The sequence below is a fragment of the Ranitomeya variabilis genome, chromosome 2, assembly GCF_051348905.1.
Source record: "Ranitomeya variabilis isolate aRanVar5 chromosome 2, aRanVar5.hap1, whole genome shotgun sequence".
Taxonomy (NCBI): Eukaryota; Metazoa; Chordata; class Amphibia; order Anura; family Dendrobatidae; genus Ranitomeya; species Ranitomeya variabilis.
Window position 1 is genome coordinate 462,328,345 of NC_135233.1, and position 27,702 is coordinate 462,356,046.

At 46.3% G+C, this 27,702-nt stretch overlaps 1 protein-coding gene across 1 annotated transcript in view; it reads left to right on the top strand.

Moving 5' to 3' along the window:
* SPTBN2 (spectrin beta, non-erythrocytic 2) overlaps positions 1-27,702 on the top strand; it is a 183,006-nt gene that overhangs the window by 29,452 nt on the left and 125,852 nt on the right. The window contains exon 2 of the mRNA XM_077287515.1: positions 24,990-25,219. Coding sequence (XP_077143630.1) covers positions 25,060-25,219 — 160 coding nt within the window. The 5' untranslated portion in view covers positions 24,990-25,059. The remainder of the gene's footprint in view (positions 1-24,989; positions 25,220-27,702) is intronic.

Genomic DNA, 27,702 nt, shown 5'->3' on the forward strand with positions numbered 1-27,702 from the left:
AGATCGAGGTGATAGCAGAACACAGAGTCAGAGTAGAGATCGAGGTGATAGCAGAACACTGAGAGTCAAAGTAGAGATCGAGGTGACAGCAGAACAGAGACAGTCAGAGAAGAGATCGAGGTGACAGCAGAACAGTGAGAGTCAGAACAGAGATCGAGGTAACAGCAGAACACTGAGAGTCAGAGTAGAGATCGAGGTGACAGCAGAACAGAGACCGTCAGAGAAGAGATTGAGGTGACAGCAGAACAGTGAGAGTCAGAGAAGAGATCCAAGTGACAGCAGAACAGAGAAAGTCAGAGAAGAGATCTAGGTGACAGCAGAACAGTGAGAGTCAGAGTAGAGATCGAGGTGACAGCAGAACACTGAGAGTCAGAGAAGAGATCGAGGTGACAGCAGAATAGAGAAAGTCAGAGAAGAGATTGAGGTGACAGCAGAACAAAGAAATTCAGAAAAGAGATCGAGGTGACAGCAGAACAGTGAGAGTCAGAGAAGACATCAAGGTGACAACGGAACAGTGAGAGTCAGAAAAGAGATCGATGTGACAGCAGAACAGTGAGAGTCAAAGAGATTGAGGTGCCAGCAGAACAGGGAGAGTCAGAGAAGAGATTGAGGTGACAGCAGATCAGTGAGAGTCAGAAAAGAGATTGAGGTGACAACAGAACAGTGAGAGTCAGAAAAGAGATCGAGATGACAATAGAACAGTGAGAGTTAGAGAAGAGATTGAGTTGACAGCAGAACAGTGAAAGTCAGAGAAGAGATCAAGGTGACAGCAGCACAGTGAGAGTTGGAGAACAGATCAAGGTGACATCAGCACAGTGAGAGCCAGAGCAGAGATCAAGGTGTCAGTGAAACAGTGAGAGTCAGAGAGGAGATCAAGGAGACAGAAACACAGTGAAAGTCAGAGAGGAAACCAAGGTGACAGCGGCACAATAAGAAACCGTCAGGATTAAAGGGAACCTGTAATTAAATTCATGCCGCACGAGTAACAGCATAAATGAAAGCTTGGTTGCATGATTCAAGCCAGGTATGTAATTCTATGAAATGCTGCAATATTTCAGAGAAAACATAGTTTGAAAAGCCAGTCACGGCCTGTAGGGAGAGACTAGTCCAGTGCCACCCCTAAGCTGACTTCTGCCAGCTCCTTTCCAGTTGATTGAAAGGTTACTCACATAGGGAGAGACCTGTAAAGCAAATGTAGCAGGGCTAGGGGTAGTGCCAGAATTGCCAGGTCTATCTCTTTAGTCCCTAGCAAGCTTAGGCTGGCTGTGTCTGCAGCGTTTCTGACGCATACATCTGCATGCGTATTCAATTCCTATCTTTAACATTGTAGACACAGGTGCATGCGTTTTTCGCGGTGTGCGTCAGGGTGCGGCTAACGCAACATGTTGCAATTTTGGAGGCGGCAAATATGTTGCGCAGACATGCGCATGCGGATGAGTGCGTTAAAAAACACATTACTGTCTATGGGAACGCATACGTACGTATGTCTTTGCATACGTATGCGTTCGATGCGCTTGCGTTCTTCGGACTGCGCATGTCCAGGAACTGAGTTAGATACGCCCATTGAGACACACCCTCCTGGAAATATCAAACGCATGCGCATAAAAAGCGCAAACGCATGTAAAAACGCATGCAAACGCAGCATTTTTTTGCCGTCATGCGTAAGTTGATGCGGATAAAAAACGCTGCGTTATCATGCGTTTGCAGGCATTTTTGTATGCGTTTGCGGTTGCGGATGATACGCTGCGGACTCAGCCACAAATGTGAAACCAGCCTAATCAAACTATATTTTCTTTGAATCAAATTTAATGACAGGTTCACCTTAAGGTGACAGCAGCACAGTGAGATTCAGAGAGGAGATCAAGCTGACAGCTGGACACTGAAATCCAGAGAGGAGCTGACAGCAGCACAGTGAAAGTCAGAGACAGGATTGAGGTGATATTTGCAGCTGTTAGAAAGCCTCAACACATGTAAGGATTACCTGTTTGTTAGGGAATCCCCACATGTGTTAAGGCTGTCAAACAGCCACAAATCATGCAGCCGCAGGGACTCGAACATAATATACGAACACGCCCAAGATACTTGGATAACACCAGAGCATGCTCGTATAAGACGTTGTCCGAGCACGATCGCTCATCCCTAGCTGCTATCTAATTTTGCTTTCTTCTCTTCCTAACATTATTCAGCAGTGCTGTTTCACATGCTCCTTTAGAAGACGCTTTCAACTGCTGCTCAGCTAATATCCTGTAAACTGTGTTCAGTCTGTGTACTGGAATTTCCCTGTCTGAGTACAGGGGCAAAAGAGGCCCAGAGAGGAAAAGTCCTGTACACAGATTGTTTGAAAGGCACTTTTAAAAGAGAATAAACTGGATATTGGGACAGCACTGCATAGTGCTTGGGAGAGAAAGAAGCAAAATAAGGTGATAAAGTATATTACATGCATAATGAATAGAATAGAAAAATCCGTATTTTTACTATTAGAAATATGTCAATTGGAAAAAAAAGGAGCCACATTATGTCAGTGGGGTCTATTAGAATTCATCAGAGTCTGATTTACAATGCATCCGAATTGGATGTCACAAATAGTGTGAACAGTACCTTAGAAAAAATGTAAACTGTTACCTTTATACACAGATAAAGAAATAGGTTTATAAAGGCCTCCATACACATTAGATTGACGATTTTGACTAGAGCAATTGAACATCTAAAGTCTATGGGTGGGTCCCGAGTTGCCCCCATCTTCATCTGAAAGAGAGAAGGGTCAGGCAAATAGACATTCAAGAACCAATCGTTTAGTTCCCAAGGTAAATAAGCTGCCGCCAGTGGTGTATGGAAGTGACCTATTCCTATTCTGTATGAAATCGTATGCATGCTCAGCCAAATTGAGCATGCACGGACAATATTTGGGAGGACTAGCTATCAGCCTACAGTTATCTAGGACACTTTTAGGGTATGTGCACACGTTGCGGATTTCTTGCAGAAAATTCCTGAAGAAAACCGGAAATTTTCTGCAAGAAATCCGCATTTTTTTTTTGCGTTTTTTTTCCGTTTTTTTCGCGTTTTTTTAGCATTCTGCAAGCGTAATTAGCTTGCAGAATGCTAAAGTTTTCCAAGCGATCTGTAGCATCGCTTGGAAAACTGACTGACAGGTTGGTCACACTTGTCAAACATAGCGTTTGACAAGTGTGACCAACTTTTTACTATAGATGCAGCTTATGCAGCATCTATAGTAAAAGATAGAATGTTTAAAAATAATAAAAAAAATAAAAAAAATGCTTATACTCACCCAGACATCTCCTCAGCGGCCGTCCGGCTCCTCTTCTAGCTGGTCTGTGCGCACAGGACCTCCCGTGACGTCACGGTCACGTGAGCGGTCACATGACTGCTCACGACCAATCACAGGACAGTGACGTCATTCGGCGAGGTCCTTCAGCGCACACCAGCTACAGGAACCGAACGGCAGCGTGCGAGGAGGCGGGAATACATCGAGGGTGAGTATAGGACTGTTTATTATTTTATTTCTTATTTTTTGACCACTTATATGGTGCCCAGTGCGTGGAGGAGAGTCTCCTCTCCTCCACCCTGGGTACCAACCGCATATAATCTGCTTACTTCCCGCATGGTGTGCACAGCCCCGTGCGGGAAGTAAGCAGATCAATGGACCCCTAGGTGTGCGGAATCCCTGCAATTCCGCATTTTTAATGAACATGTTGCTTTTTTTTCCGCTATGCGATTTTTTCGCGGAAAAAATCGCAACATTTGCACAAAAAATGCGGAATACCCTGTAAATAATAGGAGGCTTATGTAAGCGTTTTTTTTCGCGTTTTTATCACGTTTTTATAGCGAAAAAACGCGAAAAAAACGCTAACAATCCTGAACGTGTGCACATGGCCTTAGGCTTTAATGAGACTATAACCTTTCTCTAACCTTTTGTTCGGTGACACAGAACAGCCAGACAACTGCAACAATAGGATCTGATTTATTTAACTAGATTAGTAAAACCGAAAAAAAAAACAGAAGAGGAAAATCCTATTTTAAACCCATCTCAGCAAAACGCACAGGAAAGTAACTGGATTGCAATCCACAAAGGAATAGATGTGGTTTTGCTGTATTATTTGTGATGTCTGGGGGAAACAAAAAAAAAACAATTATCGTAGCTGCCTTTATAATGGCATCAGAGTTTTTGTAGCATCCACTCCTGAATCTGCATATTTCTGAGCAGTTTTGCCACTCCTCATTCTAACAGTAGGGTGAAACTAGAATAGTAATGGTAGTCATTTTCAGAAACTGATATTACATGAGCCTCGATGCTAACTACTGCAATGGTAATACCACCTGGTTACATCATTTATTTTATCGCTACATTCATAATGCCATTATTTCACCATATTTATTCCATTTGCTATTTTATTGTGTTTTTTTTGTGTCCTGGCAGCAATATGTATTATGCCCTTATTGTTCGCTATGTTCAGTAAGATTATACTGATATTTACTTATGGTATTATGCTATGTAGGGGATGCAAAATATTGATGACAAATGTGCCACATATACACTCACCAGCCACTTTATTAGGTACACCATGCTAGTAACGGGTTGGACCCCCTTTTGCCTTCAGAACTGCCTCAATTCTTCGTGGCATAGATTCAACAAGGTGCTGGAAGCATTCCTCAGAGATTTTGGTCCATATTGACATGATGGCATCACACAGTTGCCGCAGATTTGTCGGCTGCACATCCCAAAGATGCTCCATACAAGGCAGGATGGATCCATGCTTTCATGTTGTTTATGCCAAATTCTGACCCTACCATCCGAATGTCGCAGCAGAAATCGAGACTCATCAGACCAAGCAACGTTTTTCCAATCTTCTACTGTCCAATTTCGATGAGCTTGTACAAATTGTAGCCTCAGTTTCCTGTTCTTAGCTGAAAGGAGAGGTACCCGGTGTGGTCTTCTGCTGCTGTAGCCCATCTGCCTCAAAGTTCGACGCACTGTGCGTTCAGAGATGCTCTTAGGCCTACCTTGGTTGTAACGGGTGGCGATTTGAGTCACTGTTGCCTTTCTATCAGCTCGAACCAGTCTGCCCATTCTCCTCTGACCTCTGGCATCAACAAGGCATTTCCGCCCACAGAACTGCCGCTCACTGGATTTTTTTTCTTTTTCGGACCATTCTCTGTAAACCCTAGAGATGGTTGTGCGTGAAAATCCCAGTAGATCAGCAGTTTCTGAAATACTCAGACCAGCCCTTCTGGCACCAACAACCATGCCACGTTCAAAGGCACTCAAATCACCTTTCTTCCCCATACTGATGCTCGGTTTGAACTGCAGGAGATTGTCTTGACCATGTCTACATGCCTAAATGCACTGAGTTGCCGCCATGTGATTGGCTGATTAGAAATTAAGTGTTAACAAGAAGTTGGACAGGTGTACCTAATAAAGTGGCCGGTGAGTGTACATGAGATGTGTTGCATAAGTGAAGCGAGTCAGTAGTGATGTCAGAGTCATACCCCAGGTCAGGAAATGTAACATGCAAAGTAGCGACTTAGTAGTCTAAGTTACCCTCAAAAGCATATAATCTATCCAGGAATCAAAATCAGAATTGCGTACATATAATCCCTTAAAACAAAATTTTATTTCCAATAAATATAAAATCCTGACCCATAAAACTAATTTAGATATAACAAATATGAACAATAGGTCACTATCATATGTACCTATTCTGGTCCTATATACACCTACTGCTCACGCCTGCCTTACTGTGGGGGTTGGCACCCTAAGATACGATTTTTTGGCGCCCCCACTCCACGTCGGCTAGCCCTCTCTCCCCTATGGTATCCCTCACCTTACAGGTGGGAAAACAATGTAATATAGAGCAGTGGTGAAAACAACAGTAAATGACCAGATGTATGATATCTTGGACCTATATAGGTACCTCTACATAGTATAATAACGTACCCAAACACACCGCATTAGATACACTGGGATCACCTATATTAAATAAACAGCAATCTGAGATAATGGCCGTAATGGTCCAAAAATCAACTGGCAATATATTGTACAGATAGATAAACTGTCAAAACTTATGCCAGACAAGAAATCTCAGAACAGATAATTAGGGTCACTTAGCGTGTGTCGGTGTCTCCCCGACGCGTTTCCCCGTTTTCACGGTTCATCAGGAGGGAAATGATGCCGGATGCTCCATAGATGTAGGGCATCATGCCCTACATCTATGGAGCATCCGGCATCATTTCCCTCCTGATGAACCGTGAAAACGGGGAAACGCGTCGGGGAGACACCGACACACGCTAAGTGACCCTAATTATCTGTTCTGAGATTTCTTGTCTGGCATAAGTTTTGACAGTTTATCTATCTGTCCAATATATTGCCAGTTGATTTTTGGACCATTACGGCCATTATCTCAGATTGCTGTTTATTTAATATAGGTGATCCCAGTGTATCTAATGCGGTGTGTTTGGGTACGTTATTATACTATGTAGAGGTACCTATATAGGTCCAAGATATCATACATCTGGTCATTTACTGTTGTTTTCACCACTGCTCTATATTACATTGTTTTCCCACCTGTAAGGTGAGGGATACCATAGGGGAGAGAGGGCTAGCCGACGTGGAGTGGGGGCGCCAAAAAATCGTATCTTAGGGTGCCAACCCCCACAGTAAGGCAGGCGTGAGCAGTAGGTGTATATAGGACCAGAATAGGTACATATGATAGTGACCTATTGTTCATATTTGTTATATCTAAATTAGTTTTATGGGTCAGGATTTTATATTTATTGGAAATAAAATTTTGTTTTAAGGGATTATATGTACGCTAGTCTAAGTTACCCCTAATTTAAGTGATTGTGTTGCACTGAGTTGCTTGTGACATGGGTGGATCGAAGAGGTTAGCATTAGCATACGCCTTAATGCGCTATGTAGCATCATGAGGTCGTCAAAGTAAGGACTCTCCCCCCAGTTTTGGGCAGACTTGCTGAATAGACTTTGCACCCAGAAAGATGCTTGCGCTATGGATAGATATCAAGTGGGGATGAGAAGCACTCATTATTAAGACTTTAAGGCATCTCCCCATCTTTTGGATTAAAGGGGTGACAGCACTCTGTACCCCTAAGAAATGAACACCACTGTGGGATTCTTAGGATATTTTGAGACACAAGGCACTTTATAAGCACAGAGACACTTTTTTTTGCTATAGTGTTCTGGAGCAATCTGGGCCTCTCCTAGCTGATGCACTGGAGAAAAAAACGCGTTGGGAGGGATTTTTTTTTTCTGGGGAAAAAGCCATACTTGGGTACTGCCTTTGCAGGGGACATGACAGGGTAGACTAAAGACAACATTTCTACCTACATGGATGCGACTCGGATGCTGCCTGCATATGAAATGGACGAGATCCACACTTTTTTTTCCCCTTTCACTTTTGATGCACTAGGGTGCTTTATATGTCACTTAGTCTTACTATTAAAGTTCAGGAATTAATGAATCCGATAAGGGTTTTGCTGTCAGCTGATCCCATTTGATGGAGACAGTGCTAAGCGGTTAATGCTGACTTGTATATCCTGACATTATGAGGGGTGTCTTGATTTATTGTCACTTTATTGGATATACTAGATTTTAATCGCTATAAATAAAAGTTATTTTTTAGAGTATCCTCAAAGCTGGTAATATATAAGGTGCAAATGTAAGCAAAGAGACTAGAAAGTCTACTATAGGACACTACTGCCGAAGAGAGGTAAGGTGATCATGAGTAGGGCTGTGATCAGCACTTGATTGCATGCTGAACAGCTGAGAAAGGGACAGAGAAACTGTAGCGGAGTAAAGGAGGTGCTGCTGAACTAGTTGCCAGCAGACTGGCACTTGTATTAGAAATATATAAGCTGTAAGTCTAAGCAAAGTGACTAGACAATCTTCTGTAGGACAATACTGCCAAAGAGAGGTAAGGTGATCATGAGAAGGGGTATGTTCAGCTTAGCACTTTATTAAGTGCTGAATAGCCAAGGAAGGGACAGAGAAACTGTGGCGAAGGATGTGCTGCTGAAGTAGTTGCCAGCAGACTGGTGCTTGTATTAGCAAAGTGTCACAAGTGTAAACTCAGTTGTCGATACGAATTGTTTACAACAGTGTGATTGTTGAAACTATCAAGTTTGTTGCTTCTTAAAAGTAAAGTCCTTCCACTGACAACTTTGTATTCCCGCTTTCTTCTGCCAGCTCTACATTTCCACCAAAGACTACTCCAACCTTTTAGAAGCACAATATATTATCTTATTATATAAGGGCATTTGGGGTACTCACCCAAACAGAACTCCCTTAAAAGCCTTCTGTAAAAGTATCACAACTAGCTTGAAGGGTTATAACATCATAACAAGAGACAGACTGAATTCTGGATTTAATTGTTGTAAAAGGTTTTTACAACCTGGTAATATTAACCTAGCATGGGTTACATGCATCTATTGTCCATCTTTTAAAACTTATTAATAAAGAGTCAATTTTTCTTCAATGGATAATTTCACATGCACATGTCGAAGAGCAGAACATGCAACTGCTGGAAACCTCTGGAAAGATAGGTCCCATTCCAATCCTCCTTTTAGGTGAGAACTTACAAAATGATGGTGTCCTCCAAAACTATAGTGGAAATTGACAGCACTCAGTCATTTTTTTCCGTAAACAGCGCCACACCTGTCTATGGTGAAATGTAATATTACTGCTTGAATTCAAAGCAGTGAGAAGCTGCAATTCCAAGCACATCCTGTGCACAACCGTGGCACTGGTTTTGAAAAAAAAAAAGCAATGTTTTCCAGATAATTTACAACTCCTTAATCCCGAAGAACCCCATTAATATGCTTAATCTATGAGACCAGTTTATATTTTTGTACAAATGATGCTTTTTCTCATGCATTGGTATAACTTATCTTATCTTGCATTCAAACGGTTACTAAGCGCATGAAGTTCATGTGATTTTGACAATTTCATGTGACAACAAAAAAGTAGGTTAAGTAAAAGTATTTAGGCAGGTCCTCCAGGGAACATTTCTATTCATTCTGTAACACAAGAAAAAATGTAAAAAAAAAATAAAAATAAAATGTACCGTCCCCATTTAAGAATTTCCATCAAATATATCCACTTTAAAAGAGTTTGTATAAGAGAAGATTTATTATGGAAACCTTTCATCTGATTAGGTTGTCGGCTTATACAGACCAGACCTGTGTCGTCTGCCTCACGGTTTATTGAGAATCCGTGTTGGAACATACACAAGGCGAATTAATAGTGTGAGTTTATCTTAATGTCCTACAGGGAGAGCACTCATAGGTTTAATGTGTAAAGTAGAGTGAAGGAGCAGCAAATATTATGGCACTCCATACTGAAGATCCTTACGATAAAAAGGCGTTTCCATGGGGAGGTATAACAAGACCGGCATAACGCTGCGGAAACCTTGGAACGATGTATCAGTGGCAGTTTCTGCTTCCCTGTGATACAGTATGTAGAAGATACCACCATCATGAAGATCAATCCAAGAGGAAGGACAAGGCGTACAGCGGGGTTAAACGGTTATCCTCTAAGCCCAGGGTCCAGATGAGCACGCAGCTAGGTGGAGCACGCAGAACACGGACATGCAGAATGCAAACAAGGAGTTTAATAAAGTTCTGGAAACCACAGACAGGTAGCAGAGTTACTGAACACCTGGGACAGGTAGCAGAGTTACTGGACACCTGGGGCAGGTAGCAGAGTTACTGAACACCTGGGATAGGTAGTAGAGTGAACACCTGCGGCAGGTAGCAGAGTTTCTGAACCCCTGGGGCAGGTAGCAGAGTTACTGGACACCTGGGGCAGGTAGTAGAGTGAACACCTGCGGCAGGTAGCAGAGTTCCTGGACACCTGGGGCAGGTAGCAGAGTTACTGAATACCTGGGACAGGTAGCAGAGTTAGTGAACACCTGGGGCAGGTAGCAGAGTTACTGAACACCTGGGACAGGTAGCAGAGTTACTGGACACCTGGGGCAGGTAGCAGAGTTACTGGACACCTGGGACAGGAATCCGATGGCAGGTGAGAAATGTACAGGAGGCTGCAAAGAGGAGCTGAGAAGGTCAAGGTCCAGGAGACCACAGGCAAGCAGCAGGTGGGAAACATCCAGGAGACCACAGGCAAGGAAGCAAGATACATCCAGGAGACAACAGGCAAGCAAGCGAGATGTCCAGGAGACCACAGGAAAGTAAGCGAGAGATGTCCAGGATACAACAGGCAAGCAAGCGAGAGATGTCCAGGATACCACAGGCAAGCAAGCGAGGGACGTCCAGGAGACCACAGGCAAGCAAGCGAGAGACATCCAGGATACCACAGGCACCACAGGCAAGCAAGCGAGAGACGTCCAGGAGACCACAGGCAAGCAAGCGAGAGACATCCAGGAGACCACAGGCAAGCAAGCGAGAGGCATCCAGGAGACCACAGGCAAATAAGCGAGAGACGTCCAGGAGACCACAGGCATGCAAGCGAGAGACGTCCAGGAGACCACAGGCAAGCAAGCAAGAGACATCCAGGAGACCACAGCCAAGCAATCGAGAGACGTCCAGGAGACCACAGGCAAGCAAGCAAGAGGCATCCAGGAGACCACAGGCATGCAAGCGAGAGACGTCCGGGAGACCACAGGCAAGTGAGAAACATCCAGGAGACCACAGGCAAGCAGGCGAGAGATGTCCAGGAGACCACAGGAAGGCCAGTGGGATGCTGAAACGTGCAGGAGACCACAGGCAAACAGGCGGGAGGTGTCCAGGAGACCGCAGGAAGGCAGGCAGAATGATGGAAGCCACTGGCAGGTGGGACACATCCAGGAGGCCACAGGCAAGTAGGTGAGAGACGCCTAGGAGGCCACAGGAAGGCAAGCAGGATGCTGGAAACCACTGGCAGTTGGGAGACATCCAGGATGAAAAAGGCAAGCAGGCGTAATGTTGGAAACTGCTGGCAGGTGGGAGATGTCCATGAGACCACACCCTGGCAATCAGGAGATGTCCAGGACACTGCAGACAGCAGCTGAGCCAGTCAAGGTGCGTAGAGTGAGCCAGAGTCTAGAAACACTGAAGTCTTAATACAAAGACACAGATCTGTGTCTTGTGAGCATTATATAGGCCCAGGAGGGAGCACGCCAGTTCATCTCCAAAGCCCAACCAGGAGCACTACAGAGTCTAGCGGACCAGGGTGAGGGAAGCAAGGCATGGATCCGGGACAGGTGAGTAACTCTACATTTAGATATAGAATTTTTTATCAATCATGGAACTTAGAAATACTTATGACTTTATTATGTACCGTGACCCAAAGCTTCTGACCGCGTCACTCATGAGCTCGCCCTGAGCTGAGTCAGTGCCATTTTTTTGTTGCAGTGCAAACTTCCGATTGCATTGACAAAGATAAATGAGCAACATGGAGCCAACGCTCTCTGCCAACAGAAACATTATGTAATCCATTAAGTATAGCCCACACCTATTCTGCTGCACAGCGTTACATTAAAGAATGGAAAGAATGGAGAGTGACGTGCAATAATGACAGCTTCACTAATATCGATACAGGAGACGACACACTGCCCACTTGTTATACGAAAAAGAAACTACTTGGGCCGTCACGTCCTTGTCTCTATTCTCAAAACTCCGTAATTGTTTTTTTATCTTGCAGATGCAATAATTGAAGAGTTGTTAATTAGGTCACATGGCAAAAAAAAAGCTAATTAACGTGGTTTAAAATAGGATCTTAATTAGGGTGGAAATGAACAACTTGTGACAGCTGAGGTCATCGTGTTACACAGAAACGCAGGGGACATGAATTGCCCACCACCGGGCAGCTTTTGATTACATATGAATATATTATTATTTATTTTAGTGGATTCTCAGATATCAGAACGTCACACAGACAATTCAGTACTGCTCCCACCGGCACAGAACGATTGTACACCTGTAAGTACTCCTTCCCACCTACTTGTTTTCCATTTATTAGGCCCCTGGAATGGCCTAATAACTCTCTCAGCACTATAGGTGCTGGAGCATGCTTCCGAGCTCAAATCACTGCAGCTAATAGCCGCGATAACACATATCTCCCCTCAAGGACTTGTCCGGTGGCCATCTTGCAGTATGAAAAAGATCATAGTATAATAATGGTCATACATAGAAGGTCTGGTCTGCCAAAAAATGTTCCTGTACCAGTCATTGGGTGATAGAATAAATGATGGGAGATAGCCCCCTTTTATTTAATGCCAGTGCCACTGGAACATATCCTCCTCACACTCACCTGTACTGAGCTACCTGCTTACAAGGACTGTATCAGAACACAAAAGGGCCCTTTATGTTATGTGAAGGTCAACCGCTTCTCTGCGAGAACTTCCTGCTCGTCCAGTTGAATATTTAGCAGCATGCTTAGGTTGTAGCAGATCGTAATGTTGTTTTTTTTTTTACATATGAGCAGAGTTTTCACATAGTTATTTCCAATATTGTCATATTTCTACAATTTTTCAATTCTTTGCAATTTTCAAGGTACACTACAGGCATAGCGGTGACCGTGAGATGCCTTGTGAATCACTGGAATGGTAAAAGTAAGGTGTTAAAGGGGTATTCCCATCTCCAAGATCCTATCCCAATATGTACAAGGTGTAATAATAATAATTATATTAGCAAATACTTCAAATTTGAAATGTAGTATAGTTTTTCTGATTTGCTATGTCTTTTTCCTCATGTGCAGGCATTGCAGGACCTTAGGTAGCCATGGTTACGACCACTAGCAATTTGCTGTCACTAGATCAGTGGTTATAACCATGGATACCTAAGGTCCTGCAATGCCTGCACATGAGGAAAAAGACAGAGCAAATCAGAAAAACTATACTACATTTCTAATTTGAAGTATTTGCTAATATAATAATTATCATTATATCTACTACATATTGGGATAGGATCTTGTAGAGGGGAATACCCCTCTATATTTTCCTATTTACTTTAGTAAAATTCCAATTAAACCACATAAACATTTATATAGAGGACATATGCCCTATAAAAGGACGACTAGGACTATACAGTTTAACTTAATATTTGCTAATAAAAAAATCTACTTTTATTTAACATGCAAATGAGGGCACTTTGGAGCATCCTTGGCATGGCTTATGCTTTCGAGAACGTTACACCCTACTATTTGCATATTAAAGCCAGTTCCTTCTCTTGGTAAGAGCAAGCGTTGCCTAAAATCAGTCCATGTGTTGGCTCTTGAGCCCTGACACTGGAGGAGTGCAGAGGCGCGGACCAAGTGCCAGTATGGGTGAGCACACACGTGGCTCCGGGCGCGTTTTGACGCTTTGTGTCTGCGACCAGCGCTCGATGCACCCAGAAGCGTCTTAAGTGAGAAAGAGAGGGCATTGTGACAAGCGCACACTGTCTGCTCACTTTACCACCCCTGCCGCTCAAGCAGATGCTAAAGACAGGCAAGAACTAGGAGTCGGAACACACCCACAGCCAGAATGTGCATGCGCCTGCACTAGCACTTTGCACACCTCCAGTGTCAATGCTTCAGAAATGTCAGCGCCGGGTCGTTCGAGGCTCGCGTCACATTGTGAGCCTTGCAGCCAATCAGCGGCCATTTCATGCTCCCTTCCTTTGGACGAAATTGATATCCGAAAGAAGTGAGAACCGCTGCTGCTCTCTCTACCTCCAGATGTCAGTTAGGTCCGAAGAAAGTGGGAGTGAAGTGGCCCATTAGCGGCCACTGATTGGTGGCAGGGCTCATGTGATGATGTAACATCACGCAAGCCCCAGACCACCCGGTGCCGACATCACTGGAATAGTGCTGCAGCGCCCCAGAGTCCTGGTCGTTGCAGTACTGTGGCTCCGCCACTATGGGGAGCTACGGTGCGTCTGATGGCACTGAAGGAGTTCATCTGATCAGGTATCACAGACACCAATACATTTCACAGCCGGGCCTCCGGGGGGAGCTAAGGGTTCTATTCATTAGGCCACTCCCCACCATAGTGGGTAAACTGGGGGTCAGGCAGGAAGTTAGATCAGAAAGCTGACTGGGTTGGAACCAGGCAACACCTTGTGGCAGAGGGTGTTGTGGGGGAAGATACAGTAGGGTCTCTGTCAGGGGTGGGATCCTGACAGAGGCTTGGCATTGGAAAGAACGTAAAGGGACCGTGCCTGCTCCGGGAAGCGGCGGTGCCCGAGAAAGGACTAGAAGCGAGATAGATTGTGCTGAGTGAGAAACGAGATCACGCAATAGGAGAATACCAGTAGGGGTCGTGCTGTAAGACCGGAGCAACACCCTACTGAGGCGCACTACCGGTGGCCGGAACGCCGAGGGAGTATTATAACATTCAGCTTCAAGCAATACTCTAAACAGCGGCAGGACAGTCAGTCTAAGGCGGGCTGTCTCACACAAATCACCTATGAAGTCTTGGGGGGCACCTTGTGGAGAGGGGCGACTCTAGGGTCCCGGAAGAGCTCCGAGCCTACCGGTCAAACGGGTGCCGTCCCAACCAGAACATCAGGGAGGGACGGAGGATTAGAAGAACATCATTTAATCGAGTTGTGAGGGAACTTAAGAAACAGACACAACGGTTGTGGGGACTTTCCGTAAGCACAGCAGGGAAGGACCACAACACATAGCGCTAGAAGGAAGGCACCGATTTCCACCTGTGAGGAGAACTCTGGAGGTGCCATCGGACCGGCCGGACTTGCGCAGCCTGGTGGACCGTATTCTGGACTGTGGACTCAGAGATCTTCAGTAAAGAGGTAAAGAGACTGCAACCTGGTGTCCTCGTTATTTACTGCACCGCACCACCACCACCATCATCCACCCCTATCATTCACTGTGCGCCCCACGGCAGGGTCACGGACCGGGGCCTAGCCGCCGTGACAACCCCAGAGCAGAGACCCAGAGGCCCGGTACCGGGTACCCCTCGGCCCTGCGGCGGTGGGGGCGCTACAACTTGGCGTCACGAACAGGATCTACTTAAGCCTGAAGAATCAGGTTATGTGTACCTTGGAACTGTGGTTCATTGTGCTAGGACTGTACTATGTTGCAAAGACTATGTTACGACATTCCCCGCCAAAACCGCCGCCATTATAACACTATGTGGCGCGCAGGGAGCATGGGGCGTGTCCTCGTGGGCGTAGCTTGGAAGAGTGGCGCGAAGATGGAACCCGCCCCTCACAGATATTACTATGTCCAGAGAATATGCCCATCAAGGAGAAGGGCCCGCCTCCTAGTGTGAGATGGTGGAGGAGAGAAAGGCCGCCCTCCGGACGGGGAGGGGCAAGAGCCTCTGGAGGCCACGAGGCAGAATCCGATTGGCAGCATGGAGCGCGGAAGTCACCCCGGAGAGGGAGAGAAGACCTGTGCCAGGTTCTACCAATGGGAGCCGGCGGAGTCCTTACCAGGCTGCGCTAATCAGGAAATCCTCGGGGCGGAAGTGGAGGAGCTGTGCCGGCAGTTCCGGAGTCTGTGCCAGCGAGCAACCACCCCTGGCGAGGAGCCGCACCCGCACCAGGTATTGGTCCTGCAGCCGACAACGGAGGAGGCCGGCACCGGAGATGCATCGGAAGCAGGTAACTGCGCCGATCCCGGCGTGGCGATTGAAGAGCCCCTGCTGGTGGATGTAGACTCACCCCCACCACGACCACCCGGGCGAGTGTGTAGCCGTCTTGAATGCGAGAGGCCCTGGGAAACTCTGCAGACGGCCGATCGCCCCCTACGGCCCATCAAACAACCCACGCAGCTCCAGGGAGAATGGGTAACCTTTAAATGGACCCGCGCGGCCACTACCAATCTGATGGGGTTTCCAGGGGATGCCCAGGAGGAGGGGGAGAGTATCGAGGTCATCCGCCAGAGGGAGTACCGCCAACAGCTGCGCCAGCAAGAGGAAGAGTGGGCCCGCAAGAAGGAGCTCCGGCGTCAGGCTGAGCGAGAGAAGGACCTTCAGAAGAAAGCCCAAGTCAGGCAGGTTGCTGAAGAGAACTGGGGCCCGCAGCGCTATGGCGTGATCAACACCTTCCGGCTGCAGGGAGGTTGGGGCTTCATTAAGGAGCCCGGTCTTGCCTTGGAAGTGTTTGTAAACCGGCGGGATGTAGAGGCGCACCTCATTGAGGGACACCCAGGCCGGGATCTTTACCCAGGAGACCGGGTTCGGTACACCCGCCACTGGGGGGATAAGGGGTGGTATGCCCTGCATGTGCGCAAATACAAGCCGGAAGTGACAGTACCATCCTCTGATGATTCACCAAGGCCGGCGGTCATTGCCCCGATCTCACTGTGCGCCAAATGTCTGCGGGCCATCACTCCAAGGAGAACCGTGAGTACCCAGACCCCTATCCAGGGTGCAGACGCCCTCTATGTGGTGGCGGGGGGAGACCGGTACTCGCGGAAGCCGCCCCCAGACTTGGAAGAATAAACCTCAATACCATGAGAATATACATAGTTTCTTAACTGTTGGGTTGTTTTCCTGTTGTTCTGCTAAACCCGTTCAGGGTTAACTCTAAAGGGGATCCTGCTGTGGACCTGGGATCCCTATTGTTTTGCTTTTGTTTGATTTTTCTAAAGTTTTATTTGCACAAGTTTCTAGAACTGCTGAAATCATGAACAGTGCATGATCCGAACTTCTTGTACATAGTTTGCACCTTATTAAAGGCGCTCCCTACTGGTTTTACTTCAAAAAGGACTCTTTGTGAAGATACCACACTGGAACCTTTGCTGAGTATGGACTGGTAGCTTGAGAAGAAATGCTACCTCATAGAGACTTGGTCCCCTCTTAAAGGGGATGTTCATTTGTTGCATTTAGACCGTGATATTGCTTAAGAGTGGAAGCAATAATGTCTTGACCAAAGAAAGTGATGATAATGTCTACATGAGAAAGTTATATGTGTTTAATTAGTTAAATGTGAAGAAATACCGATGATGTGCTCTGAGAAGTAAAAGGTGAAAGATAGAAGAAGGATGCAGTGGACCCGTAGGGATAGACGTGGTGTCCAGCATGCATGAAAGGAAGAAAGATAATGAGAAGGCTTAATGTTCAATAGAAAATGTTTTTGATAATGCTGATAGATAGTTAGGATAGAAGGTAAACCCTGAGTCCTCATAGGAGTCATGTAGAGATGACTTAGTGCTCTTAAACTGAAAGTAATGTTATGTTCTATACTGTGTATAGTAGTTGAAAAGGCAGTAGGCCCTGGCTGAACGGGGCGGTCCTGTAACTGAAAGGAGAGGCAGTAGGTCTGGTGCCGATAGGACAGGCGGTCCTGCAGATTTAAAGAAGGAGAATGAAAAAAAAAAAAAAGTTAAATTGCCTTATAATGTGATTATAAGAAGGTCTTTAGTGGATAAAGAGTGTATGTCCTTAAAGGCAAAGTTAAATTATTGTTCAACAATTTTGCACTTAGTAGAATACCCGGTTGGGTAACAGGAGTTATTTATAACCTGTAATTTATAATGTTAACCATGTTTGTAACGTTCAAGTGACCTTACCTCCCATAAAGGGAAGCCTGTTCAAGTATACTTATCGTTATTGCACTCAACAAAACTGTATGTCTTTTTGCTAACTTGTATTGTTGTTTTCTTCCCAGTCCTGGAGTACTGTGTTTAACCAGGGGGGAGTGCAGCGCCCCAGAGTCCTGGTCGTTGCAGTACTGTGGCTCCGCCACTATGGGGAGCTACGGTGCGTCTGATGGCACTGAAGGAGTTCATCTGATCAGGTATCACAGACACCAATACATTTCACAGCCGGGCCTCCGGGGGGAGCTAAGGGTTCTATTCATTAGGCCACTCCCCACCATAGTGGGTAAACTGGGGGTCAGGCAGGAAGTTAGATCAGAAAGCTGACTGGGTTGGAACCAGGCAACACCTTGTGGCAGAGGGTGTTGTGGGGGAAGATACAGTAGGGTCTCTGTCAGGGGTGGGATCCTGACAGAGGCTTGGCATTGGAAAGAACGTAAAGGGACCGTGCCTGCTCCGGGAAGCGGCGGTGCCCGAGAAAGGACTAGAAGCGAGATAGATTGTGCTGAGTGAGAAACGAGATCACGCAATAGGAGAATACCAGTAGGGGTCGTGCTGTAAGACCGGAGCAACACCCTACTGAGGCGCACTACCGGTGGCCGGAACGCCGAGGGAGTATTATAACATTCAGCTTCAAGCAATACTCTAAACAGCGGCAGGACAGTCAGTCTAAGGCGGGCTGTCTCACACAAATCACCTATGAAGTCTTGGGGGGCACCTTGTGGAGAGGGGCGACTCTAGGGTCCCGGAAGAGCTCCGAGCCTACCGGTCAAACGGGTGCCGTCCCAACCAGAACATCAGGGAGGGACGGAGGATTAGAAGAACATCATTTAATCGAGTTGTGAGGGAACTTAAGAAACAGACACAACGGTTGTGGGGACTTTCCGTAAGCACAGCAGGGAAGGACCACAACACATAGCGCTAGAAGGAAGGCACCGATTTCCACCTGTGAGGAGAACTCTGGAGGTGCCATCGGACCGGCCGGACTTGCGCAGCCTGGTGGACCGTATTCTGGACTGTGGACTCAGAGATCTTCAGTAAAGAGGTAAAGAGACTGCAACCTGGTGTCCTCGTTATTTACTGCACCGCACCACCACCACCATCATCCACCCCTATCATTCACTGTGCGCCCCACGGCAGGGTCACGGACCGGGGCCTAGCCGCCGTGACAACCCCAGAGCAGAGACCCAGAGGCCCGGTACCGGGTACCCCTCGGCCCTGCGGCGGTGGGGGCGCTACAACTTGGCGTCACGAACAGGATCTACTTAAGCCTGAAGAATCAGGTCATGTGTGCCTTGGAACTGTGGTTCATTGTGCTAGGACTGTACTATGTTGCAAAGACTATGTTACGACATTCCCCGCCAAAACCGCCGCCATTATAACACTATGTGGCGCGCAGGGAGCATGGGGCGTGTCCTCGTGGGCGTAGCTTGGAAGAGTGGCGCGAAGATGGAACCCGCCCCTCACAGATATTACTATGTCCAGAGAATATGCCCATCAAGGAGAAGGGCCCGCCTCCTAGTGTGGGATGGTGGAGGAGAGAAAGGCCGCCCTCCGGACGGGGAGGGGCAAGAGCCTCTGGAGGCCACGAGGCAGAATCCGATTGGCAGCATGGAGCGCGGAAGTCACCCCGGAGAGGGAGAGAAGACCTGTGCCAGGTTCTACCAATGGGAGCCGGCGGAGTCCTTACCAGGCTGCGCTAATCAGGAAATCCTCGGGGCGGAAGTGGAGGAGCTGTGCCGGCAGTTCCGGAGTCTGTGCCAGCGAGCAACCACCCCTGGCGAGGAGCCGCACCCGCACCAGGTATTGGTCCTGCAGCCGACAACGGAGGAGGCCGGCACCGGAGATGCATCGGAAGCAGGTAACTGCGCCGATCCCGGCGTGGCGATTGAAGAGCCCCTGCTGGTGGATGTAGACTCACCCCCACCACGACCACCCGGGCGAGTGTGTAGCCGTCTTGAATGCGAGAGGCCCTGGGAAACTCTGCAGACGGCCGATCGCCCCCTACGGCCCATCAAACAACCCACGCAGCTCCAGGGAGAATGGGTAACCTTTAAATGGACCCGCGCGGCCACTACCAATCTGATGGGGTTTCCAGGGGATGCCCAGGAGGAGGGGGAGAGTATCGAGGTCATCCGCCAGAGGGAGTACCGCCAACAGCTGCGCCAGCAAGAGGAAGAGTGGGCCCGCAAGAAGGAGCTCCGGAGTCAGGCTGAGCGAGAGAAGGACCTTCAGAAGAAAGCCCAAGTCAGGCAGGTTGCTGAAGAGAACTGGGGCCCGCAGCGCTATGGCGTGATCAACACCTTCCGGCTGCAGGGAGGTTGGGGCTTCATTAAGGAGCCCGGTCTTGCCTTGGAAGTGTTTGTAAACCGGCGGGATGTAGAGGCGCACCTCATTGAGGGACACCCAGGCCAGGATCTTTACCCAGGAGACCGGGTTCGGTACACCCGCCACTGGGGGGATAAGGGGTGGTATGCCCTGCATGTGCGCAAATACAAGCCGGAAGTGACAGTACCATCCTCTGATGATTCACCAAGGCCGGCGGTCATTGCCCCGATCTCACTGTGCGCCAAATGTCTGCGGGCCATCACTCCAAGGAGAACCGTGAGTACCCAGACCCCTATCCAGGGTGCAGACGCCCTCTATGTGGTGGCGGGGGGAGACCGGTACTCGCAGAAGCCGCCCCCAGACTTGGAAGAATAAACCTCGATACCATGAGAATATACATAGTTTCTTAACTGTTGGGTTGTTTTCCTGTTGTTCTGCTAAACCCGTTCAGGGTTAACTCTAAAGGGGATCCTGCTGTGGACCTGGGATCCCTATTGTTTTGCTTTTGTTTGATTTTTCTAAAGTTTTATTTGTACAAGTTTCTAGAACTGCTGAAATCATGAACAGTGCATGATCCGAACTTCTTGTACATAGTTTGCACCTTATTAAAGGCGCTCCCTACTGGTTTTACTTCAAAAAGGACTCTTTGTGAAGATACCACACTGGAACCTTTGCTGAGTATGGACTGGTAGCTTGAGAAGAAATGCTACCTCATAGAGACTTGGTCCCCTCTTAAAGGGGATGTTCATTTGTTGCATTTAGACCGTGATATTGCTTAAGAGTGGAAGCAATAATGTCTTGACCAAAGAAAGTGATGATAATGTCTACATGAGAAAGTTATATGTGTTTAATTAGTTAAATGTGAAGAAATACCGATGATGTGCTCTGAGAAGTAAAAGGTGAAAGATAGAAGAAGGATGCAGTGGACCCGTAGGGATAGACGTGGTGTCCAGCATGCATGAAAGGAAGAAAGATAATGAGAAGGCTTAATGTTCAATAGAAAATGTTTTTGATAATGCTGATAGATAGTTAGGATAGAAGGTAAACCCTGAGTCCTCATAGGAGTCATGTAGAGATGACTTAGTGCTCTTAAACTGAAAGTAATGTTATGTTCTATACTGTGTATAGTAGTTGAAAAGGCAGTAGGCCCTGGCTGAACGGGGCGGTCCTGTAACTGAAAGGAGAGGCAGTAGGTCTGGTGCCGATAGGACAGGCGGTCCTGCAGATTTAAAGAAGGAGAATGAAAAAAAAAAAAAAGTTAAATTGCCTTATAATGTGATTATAAGAAGGTCTTTAGTGGATAAAGAGTGTATGTCCTTAAAGGCAAAGTTAAATTATTGTTCAACAATTTTGCACTTAGTAGAATACCCGGTTGGGTAACAGGAGTTATTTATAACCTGTAATTTATAATGTTAACCATGTTTGTAACGTTCAAGTGACCTTACCTCCCATAAAGGGAAGCCTGTTCAAGTATACTTATCGTTATTGCACTCAACAAAACTGTATGTCTTTTTGCTAACTTGTATTGTTGTTTTCTTCCCAGTCCTGGAGTACTGTGTTTAACCAGGGGGGAGTGCAGCGCCCCAGAGTCCTGGTCGTTGCAGTACTGTGGCTCCGCCACTATGGGGAGCTACGGTGCGTCTGATGGCACTGAAGGAGTTCATCTGATCAGGTATCACAGACACCAATACATTTCACAGCCGGGCCTCCGGGGGGAGCTAAGGGTTCTATTCATTAGGCCACTCCCCACCATAGTGGGTAAACTGGGGGTCAGGCAGGAAGTTAGATCAGAAAGCTGACTGGGTTGGAACCAGGCAACACCTTGTGGCAGAGGGTGTTGTGGGGGAAGATACAGTAGGGTCTCTGTCAGGGGTGGGATCCTGACAGAGGCTTGGCATTGGAAAGAACGTAAAGGGACCGTGCCTGCTCCGGGAAGCGGCGGTGCCCGAGAAAGGACTAGAAGCGAGATAGATTGTGCTGAGTGAGAAACGAGATCACGCAATAGGAGAATACCAGTAGGGGTCGTGCTGTAAGACCGGAGCAACACCCTACTGAGGCGCACTACCGGTGGCCGGAACGCCGAGGGAGTATTATAACATTCAGCTTCAAGCAATACTCTAAACAGCGGCAGGACAGTCAGTCTAAGGCGGGCTGTCTCACACAAATCACCTATGAAGTCTTGGGGGGCACCTTGTGGAGAGGGGCGACTCTAGGGTCCCGGAAGAGCTCCGAGCCTACCGGTCAAACGGGTGCCGTCCCAACCAGAACATCAGGGAGGGACGGAGGATTAGAAGAACATCATTTAATCGAGTTGTGAGGGAACTTAAGAAACAGACACAACGGTTGTGGGGACTTTCCGTAAGCACAGCAGGGAAGGACCACAACACATAGCGCTAGAAGGAAGGCACCGATTTCCACCTGTGAGGAGAACTCTGGAGGTGCCATCGGACCGGCCGGACTTGCGCAGCCTGGTGGACCGTATTCTGGACTGTGGACTCAGAGATCTTCAGTAAAGAGGTAAAGAGACTGCAACCTGGTGTCCTCGTTATTTACTGCACCGCACCACCACCACCATCATCCACCCCTATCATTCACTGTGCGCCCCACGGCAGGGTCACGGACCGGGGCCTAGCCGCCATGACAACCCCAGAGCAGAGACCCAGAGGCCCGGTACCGGGTACCCCTCGGCCCTGCGGCGGTGGGGGCGCTACAGTGCCAGCTTCAGAGGTGAGTACAGGCTGTTTTTTAATTTTACATTGCAAAATATAATTTAAGAAAGGCCGTGGGCTACCCCCTTTTATCTTTTTTTGGAAGGTGGAATAGGGAAGGCAAAATCAAGTTTTTACGGCCTATCAACTAGACTAAGGGGACGATCATCGATCATTTTATCAGCTAGACTAAGGGGACGATCATCGATCCTTTTATCAGCTAGACTAAGGGGACGATCATCGATCCTTTTATCAACTAAACTAAGGGGACGATCATTGATCCTTTTATCAACTAGACTAAGGAGACGATCATCGATCCTTTTATCAACTAGACTAAGGGGACGATCATCGATCATTTTATCAACTAGACTAAGGGGACGATCATCGATCCTTTTATCAACTAGACTAAGGGGATGATCATCGATCCTTTTATCAACTAGACTAAGGGGACGATCATCGATCCTTTTATCAACTAGACTAAGGGGACGATCATCGATCCTTTTATCAACTAGACTAAGGGGACGATCATCGATCCTTTTATCAACTAGACTAAGGGGACGACCATCGAACCTTTTATCAAATAGACTAAGGAGACGATCATCGATCCTTTTATCAACTAGACTAAGGGGACGATCATCGATCCTTTTATCAACTAGACTAAGGGGACGATCATCGATCCTTTTATCAACTAGACTAAGGGGACGATCATCGATCCTTTCTACCAAGATAAATGAAACATCCATTTTTATGAAATATGGCCTCACAGACACACCTTTCTATTAAGAATGGGGTAGCCACCCCAGTTCTTGGGATCCGGTAGCCATGGAACCCCGTTGATCTGACTTTTAAGATATATCATTGAGATGCAAATCCTCGGAAGGTCACTGTAGCATCACCATTCTCTCATCTTCTATGCTGTATGTATGAGCAAAGTAGCCTTAGCGCTCCAGTTTTCCGTGGTTTCTTTGGCACAATTATGACCGTAGGAGGCATCGCGGATGATAGGACATGGAGGAGTAGCGGACTAGAGCGTAAAGGGTGAACGACGCCTGTCTTCTCGATGGCCTCTAGAAAAAAGAGGAGTTTCATACCTTACTAATGACAGCATGGCCAGTTAATGGCTGATAATCTTTTAATTAGTAACTTTAATATAAACATTAATTATATAAAGCCCTTTTTCCATGTATAATCCAATATTATGTGTTTGTGTACAATAGTTACAAAGCAGGAACAGTTGGAATAAGCATGAAATAATTAAAAAAGGAGAGCTACTTATCATAAATTAGAGGGCTGAGTGCCAAAACGACCATTTCTCCTCATTTGTAATCTCTTCAAAGAACACAGAGAACGCGATGTTTGCTGCCCGATCTGCCACTAAAATATCAGAAAACTGTGGAGTCTATAAATTCTCCATAAACTTGCAGCCATAATTGCAAAAAACACTTCTAATTCCAAATCCGTATTTTAAGCTTACTCAGGTTCATGGCTTTTGACGTTTTCAAAACTATTTTTACAGCTAAACGTATAGTCTGCGGATTGTGCTTCTTAGGCTTCTCGTTAAGGGTTGTGTTATGGATTAGATAAATAAAAGTCCGATATCACTGGACAGCTGGCAGCCTCGACTGAGAGTAGGTAATTAAATTAGCAAGGAGCCGACAGTTTCAGGAAGAACAAACATTCTCTGTATGTTTTCTCGCTAAAAGATAATGGTAGACTGTACGTCTCTGGCATACCAAGGACATCACATGGCATGGAAATGTAATATTTCCAAGCCATATTGATAGTAATCTAATATCAACGGATATATCTGTGATCGGAGCACTAATTTGCTTCTGTGAGTTCAAGCACCAGAATTTTTTGACTTTGGGACACCACAGAAATTGTCTCGGATGGTGAAAATATGCTCGAAAATATGGCGGCCAAATTATTCCACTAGGCTCGTGTCCTTGCATCCATCTCTCCGTGCTTAAATATTAGCTATCCTACTTTCACCTGACTAGGAGGACGGGGTGTGAATGGCATCCTTTATATTATCTCATCCAGAAAAACTCATGGTCAGAGCCAGGAGATACAACATGCATTGCATAACTCTCTAAAGTTTGGTGACGTACGCCTCCAACATAAGACGTTTCTGTATTTAACCCATTTATTTTTGTACTGTTTTTGCCTTATGTGTACGTTTTATCTTTTTGTAATTTTTGACATTGTAATTTTTTTTTAACATTAATATAGAATTTATATAGATTTATATTTACATTTATAAATTAATATACAATTTATATAGACATTAATAAGTTTGTTCCCCGCTGCTCTAAACATACCCACAACCTCGAAGAAGGAAAATACATCCTGGTAGTGTATATGGAAGTTTGCAAGAAGAGTTCTTGAGATTAAACAGAAGTCCACGTTTACCAAGTTTTGTTATTTTTTCCCCCTAGGCTAATGGACCAGTTTTGAGTGACAGTCATTCATTTTGAAGTTTCCTTTGATATCACCGCCGCCGCAGTCATGAGTAGCCCACTTTCACCAACGGATTACGACAGCTTGGAAATTCAACAGCAATATAATGATATTAATAACAGATGGGACCTGGCCAACGACGATGACTGGGACAATGAAAATAGCTCGGCACGTCTGTTTGAACGATCCAGAATTAAAGCACTAGCAGGTAAGCACGAAATAATGCCTAATACAGTGGTGTCAAAATGTCCTGATTTCCTATGTTTTTGCATGTTTGTCACATTAAATGTTTCTGATCACCAAACTAGTGTAAATATTACACAAATATAACACGAGTAATCACAAAATGCAGTTTATGAACAAAGGTCTTTGCCTCGGTCCGAGGCAGAAATTGGACATTTGCTCGACGTCATAGAATAACATTGGTCCGAATTCTATCCCATGTTCTGTTGGATCACACCGGGGCCAATAATACCGTAATCTATACCTTCCCTTAAGAACAAAATGACTGGGCACGTTGAAATCCAACATGTTTTACCAACATTTGTAAGATTTAAGATATTTAAGTCCTGTGCACCACATAGCCTAAGGATGCCCCAAAGACCCGGGACCACTGAAAAATGGCACTTTTCAGTATTGTTCCGCAATGCCCTTACACCTTTGCTGTCTGTATACTGGACAACCCTGGCAGAATCGGAACTGTTGGCAAAGAGGCTGGCTGACTGGCCTGGCTAGTACGGTAGCTAAGCCAGCCCCCTTCTCCTTCACGCATACCTCAGAGGTAGATTAAAAAAGCTGATTTAAAGGGAATAGGTCATCATAAAATTACCTATTCTTTAAATTAGGTTATGTTAAATGTATATTTTTTTATAAATGCTGATGTTTTCTTTTATTTTTTATATAAAAATATGAGTATGTTGTAAGGCAGCGACTGGTGTTATTTGCAAGGGTCGCTATGTGTCCCCCAGGATGTGATCAGAAGCGTATTAGATCCGCTGGAGTGCCATGTGGTCACAGCAGGATGCCTGTGAGTCACAAGGCAGAATAAAAGTACGTTGAACCTGGTCAAGTTATTGGGCCAAGGAATTGTTCAGGAAAACCCGGTATGGGTTTTTGTTTTTGAAACAGACTGCAAGAAGGTAGTGGGGCCGGTCCGTTTCCTCCAGGCCGGATCTTACAAGTGTATTGTGTAGAGCAGACAGCTCTGTCTGGGCGAGGGAACACAGAGCCCATTGGAGCAAACTCCTGCACCCCGCAGCGTAATACGGTGGTGCGGTCGCCCTTGGCAACCGGACGCATTTATAGACTGTTCTGTTTCCCGGCTGCGATCCGGAGGATACAGTTTCTTTTGTCTGTGAGTTTTTGGACATTAAACCTACGTTTGCTGTGAACTTTTTCTATGGTCACTGTCTATCACACTGAACCAACCCCTCTGCACTACAGTATATATATCATATATATAGTAGGCATTCATGATCTCAGATGTGCATTAGGCCTTAGGTAGTGTTCACACAGACAATACAGTTTTAGTCCAAACACATGCAGTTTTTATTGCTTTCCACAGGCTGCACAGCACCAAAACAAGCTCATAAACATAAATCTCAGCCTTATCCAGGTGCTAGTTAAACAGAACAGACCCTGGGTACTCGTACATGGCTGAGCTAGCCCCAGATCGGTCACACCAAACACCTATTGTCCATAGCAACCAGCGATACTTGTGGTTTTCTGCAGACTCCTCTCAGAGAGGGATTCTGTTCTATCTTCAGCTCCAAGACACATCCAGTCTGGTGTCCACAGTCTGTCCATTCCCCAGTTAACACATTTGCCTCTGCTACATCCAGCAGACTGACTGACTCTTCAATCACACCATTCAGACTCTGCTCAACATCCAGGACACTCCCTCGGGAGACTGCCACACATGAATCTACTTCCTGCTGCTTAGAGAAACCCTGCAGGTGCATCTAATCAAGACCCCGCAGAGCTGGGATTTAACCCTGTCCTACCCAGCTATGCTACTAATATATATATATATATATATATATATATATATATATATATACACACTCACCGGCCACTTTATTAGGTACACCATGCTAGTAACGGGTTGGACCCCCTTTTGCCTTCAGAACTGCCTAAATTCTTCGTGGCATAGATTCAACAAGGTGCTGGAAGCATTCCTCAGAGATTTTGGTCCATATTGACATGATGGCATCACACAGTTGCCGCAGATTTGTCGGCTGCACATCCCAAAGATGCTCCATACAAGGCAGGATGGATCCATGCTTTCATGTTGTTTACGCCAGATTCTGACCCTACCATCCGAATGTCGCAGCAGAAATCGAGACTCATCAGACCAAGCAACGTTTTTCCAATCTTCTACTGTCCAATTTCGATGAGCTTGTACAAATTGTAGCCTCAGTTTCCTGTTCTTAGCTGAAAGGAGTGGTACCCGGTGTGGTCTTCTGCTGCTGTAGCCCATCTGCCTCAAAGTTCGACGCACTGTGCGTTCAGAGATGCTCTTAGGCCTACCTTGGTTGTAACGGGTGGCGATTTGAGTCACTGTTGCCTTTCTATCAGCTCGAACCAGTCTGCCCATTCTCCTCTGACCTCTGGCATCAACAAGGCATTTCCGCCCACAGAACTGCCGCTCACTGGATTTTTTTTCTTTTTCGGACCATTCTCTGTAAACCC